The 3089-nt window shown below is 41.8% G+C and overlaps 1 protein-coding gene across 1 annotated transcript; it reads right to left on the bottom strand.

The window, feature by feature from the left end:
- Nucleotides 1-362: 362 nt before the first annotated feature.
- Nucleotides 363-2891, bottom strand: LOC113701024 (trimethyltridecatetraene synthase-like). The gene is made up of 2 exons (XM_027221467.2): nucleotides 1760-2891; nucleotides 363-1073 (listed from the first exon to the last, which is right to left on the bottom strand). Exons 1-2 carry the CDS (start codon nucleotides 2663-2665, stop codon nucleotides 444-446), a joined length of 1536 nt encoding a protein of 511 aa, XP_027077268.1. The 5' UTR covers nucleotides 2666-2891; the 3' UTR covers nucleotides 363-443.
- Between the last annotated feature and the right edge of the window lie 198 nt (nucleotides 2892-3089).

The raw sequence follows: 3089 nt of genomic DNA, 5'->3' as shown, positions 1-3089 counted from the left end.
TCCGCTCTTTTTTTTTTTTTTTTTCTCTTTCTCTCTTCCTCCCAACAAGTACGGAAAGTAGCACCAATCCAGTGGCATGGCTTAGAGGTGCACAGGAATTGATGGAAGATGCTAAGAGGAAAGATGGCAGAGAGCACATTGCTTTGACTGTGAACCTACTATTGCAGATTTAAATTAGCATCGGAATGTTATAGAATGTATTTGAAACATCAGGGGTGTGCGTATTCACAGTTTCACATAATTGCGAACAAATTTGGACTTCAATACGCATAACAATCTCAGTGATTACGCATATGCCATGCACCAACTACAAGGGTTTGTAGCGTTGTGGCAATTGGCAAACACATATAAGCGCAGCTACAAATTCTAAACTTGCAGAGCTGATTTATTTGAACACAAGTTGATAGTGATGATACTGGGAGATCAAACATACACGTAGTGAATCATAGTGAATAAAGATTACGAGGAAGCCGAGGCTCAACAATGGCAACAAGTGGGATCTTTCTTGGTGTAGTAAGCCCAAATATTTCTTCCATGTCAAGGTCCTCAGGCTTCATGTCATTTGGCAACTTCCATCTGTATCCATGTAAAAGATTGGCCAAACTAGATTGGATAACCTTGAGGCCTAAACTGTACCCTGGGCACATTCTTCTTCCAGCACCAAATGGCAAGAACTTACAGTCTTGCCCTTTGAAGTCAATGTCCTTTCCCATGAATCTGTCTGGGCAAAATACCTCTGGCTTCTCCCACAATTCAGGGTCCCTCACAATTGACCAAACGTTGACGATGACTCGAGTTCCCTTTTGAATATCGTACCCTGCAACTTTGCAATCTTCGCGAGCACATCTTGGCACTAGAAATGGGACCACGGGATGCATACGCATTGTTTCTTTAACAATAGCCTCTATGTAAGGAAGATTTGGCATGTCCTTCTCTTTCACCCATCGATTCTGACCGATAACACGGTCGAGTTCTTCGGCTGCCTTGTTGAATATTTCTGGGTTTTTCAGTAGCTCCGAAATGGCCCATTCTACTGTAGTCGCTGAGGTCTCGGTTCCACCACCAAGTAGGTCCTAGAGTTCAATCGTTACGCAAAGTGCAGCAAGAAACTTAGTCCAATCATTGAAGTTCTTAAACTTATTTATGTTTCAATGTTCCGAATGTGATATCTGAATGAAAACGTAATTAAAAAAAAAATAGTTAAAAACCGTGTTTAGAGAATAACCTAAAAAAAATTGCAAAAAAAGTGGTTATTTCTTGCAGAAACAGGGCACAAAATAAATTTCCTATAATAGGCTTGGAATTTCTTAAGAATTATTATTTGTGCTCCCCACCGGGACGTGAAATAAATCTTACTATCATGGATATTATATTAATTTGGCAAAGAATAGAACCAATGTACTTATCAGCAAAACTCAAGTTCTAATCAACTTCTTGTGTTGCAAATTGACTAGGCCCACAAACGTTTTTGAGTTGCAAATTGACTGTACTTGGCCAACAATATTCCTACTTACTTGAGTACCTTTATCAAAAGCAATTTCTTTTAGAAGGATTAAAAAGAATTTTCTTGTTAATTCTGCCTCCACTGAAAAATTTTCATCAAACTACAAAGATCCTGACTACTTTCTCTCAAGTTTTCAGTAGCAAAGAAAATTTTGAGGAGTATTCAAGTTCAAAAGATCACTGACTATTTTCTCTCAAGTTTTCAGTCTTTTAAAAGTTGACAGCATGCGTTATGCAGTTTGTAAGTAACATATACCAGAGTCAATGCCTTGACTCCACGCCTCTCTAGCTTCACCTCCAAAGTGGGATCATCTGCAAGATCCAGAAGGACGTCCGCCATGTCCTTGCTGACACAATCAGTTTCGTCCTTCCGCCGGGCATTATGTTCATCGAGAACATGCTCCAGAAACCTATCAAATTTCTTGCTCAAGATTTTCATCCTCTTGATATACCCCTGCAAATCCAAGAAATCGATCCAAGGTATGAAGTCACCAATGTTAAACACACCAGCCAGCAAAAACACCTCGTCCATCATTTGCCTGAACTCTTCGGGCGTGACAATTGAGTTCTCAGACTCATCAATGTATGTTTTCCCCAGGACCATCCTGCTAATCACATTCAAACTTCCTGTTGAAAGATAATCTTTCAACACGACAGGCTTGCCTGATGACTTGAATAGCTGTAGCAGAAGCGAATTCATTTCTTCCACCGGAATATGTTCATATGATTCGAGTCTTTTTGCACTGAATAATTCCGTAAGGAAAATCTTACGTGCCTGGCGCCAGTATGGTCCGTAAGGGGACCAAGTCATGTTGGTGCAATCATAAGCGGTATATTTTCCGGCTGCAGTTTTAGGCCTCCCTGCAAATGTGACGTCCATGGTTTTGAGGAAAACTTTGGCCATCTCCACGGAGGAGCCAACGACAACTGGGAAGGAGCCGAATTGAAGGTGCATTAGGGGACCATATGTTAGGGAGAGTTGATGGAGTGAACGATGAGGAAGGGTGCCAATGAGGTTTAAGTTTCCAATTATAGGCCATTGCCTTGGACCCGGTGGGAGGTTGAGTTTTTGCTGATGGAAATGCTTCGAGAGATGGGCGATAACCACCGTTGCAACCCAGGCGAGTGCATATGCAGCCCAGGTGGGAGAAAAGCTTTCCATTTTCTGGGAGTAGTGGGGGTGGTGGTGGTGGCAGAAGATAGCAGAATGTAGCACAAGGAAGGTGGTTGAGTAAGTTTGGAATGTGGAGGGGGCCGGTATTTATAATGAGCAAAGGCTTGGAAGTCACTAAATAACTACTAGCAAGAACTCACTATGCAAATTATTGTGATCGGCGGCATCTTGGTTATTTAGGTGGTCCATTCTACTTTTCAAATACGTTAGCTGTTTTAAGAGCATCCACAGCAATGTATAATGGGGGTATAATGCCCCCCATTACACCGCTCCATGACACGGTTGGGAGACCATGTCACGGAGATTACACGCACAATACTGATGATGCGTGTCATCACAATACTGATGATGCGTGTCATGAAAGATGTTATGGGATCCAAACGGCATTACAATACCAGCAAACATCCAAATA

This window comes from Coffea arabica, chromosome 7e (assembly GCF_036785885.1).
Source record: "Coffea arabica cultivar ET-39 chromosome 7e, Coffea Arabica ET-39 HiFi, whole genome shotgun sequence".
In the NCBI taxonomy this organism is placed as follows: Eukaryota; Viridiplantae; Streptophyta; class Magnoliopsida; order Gentianales; family Rubiaceae; genus Coffea; species Coffea arabica.
Note: the sequence above shows the minus strand (reverse complement) of the source record. Positions and strands in the feature narration are given on the sequence as shown.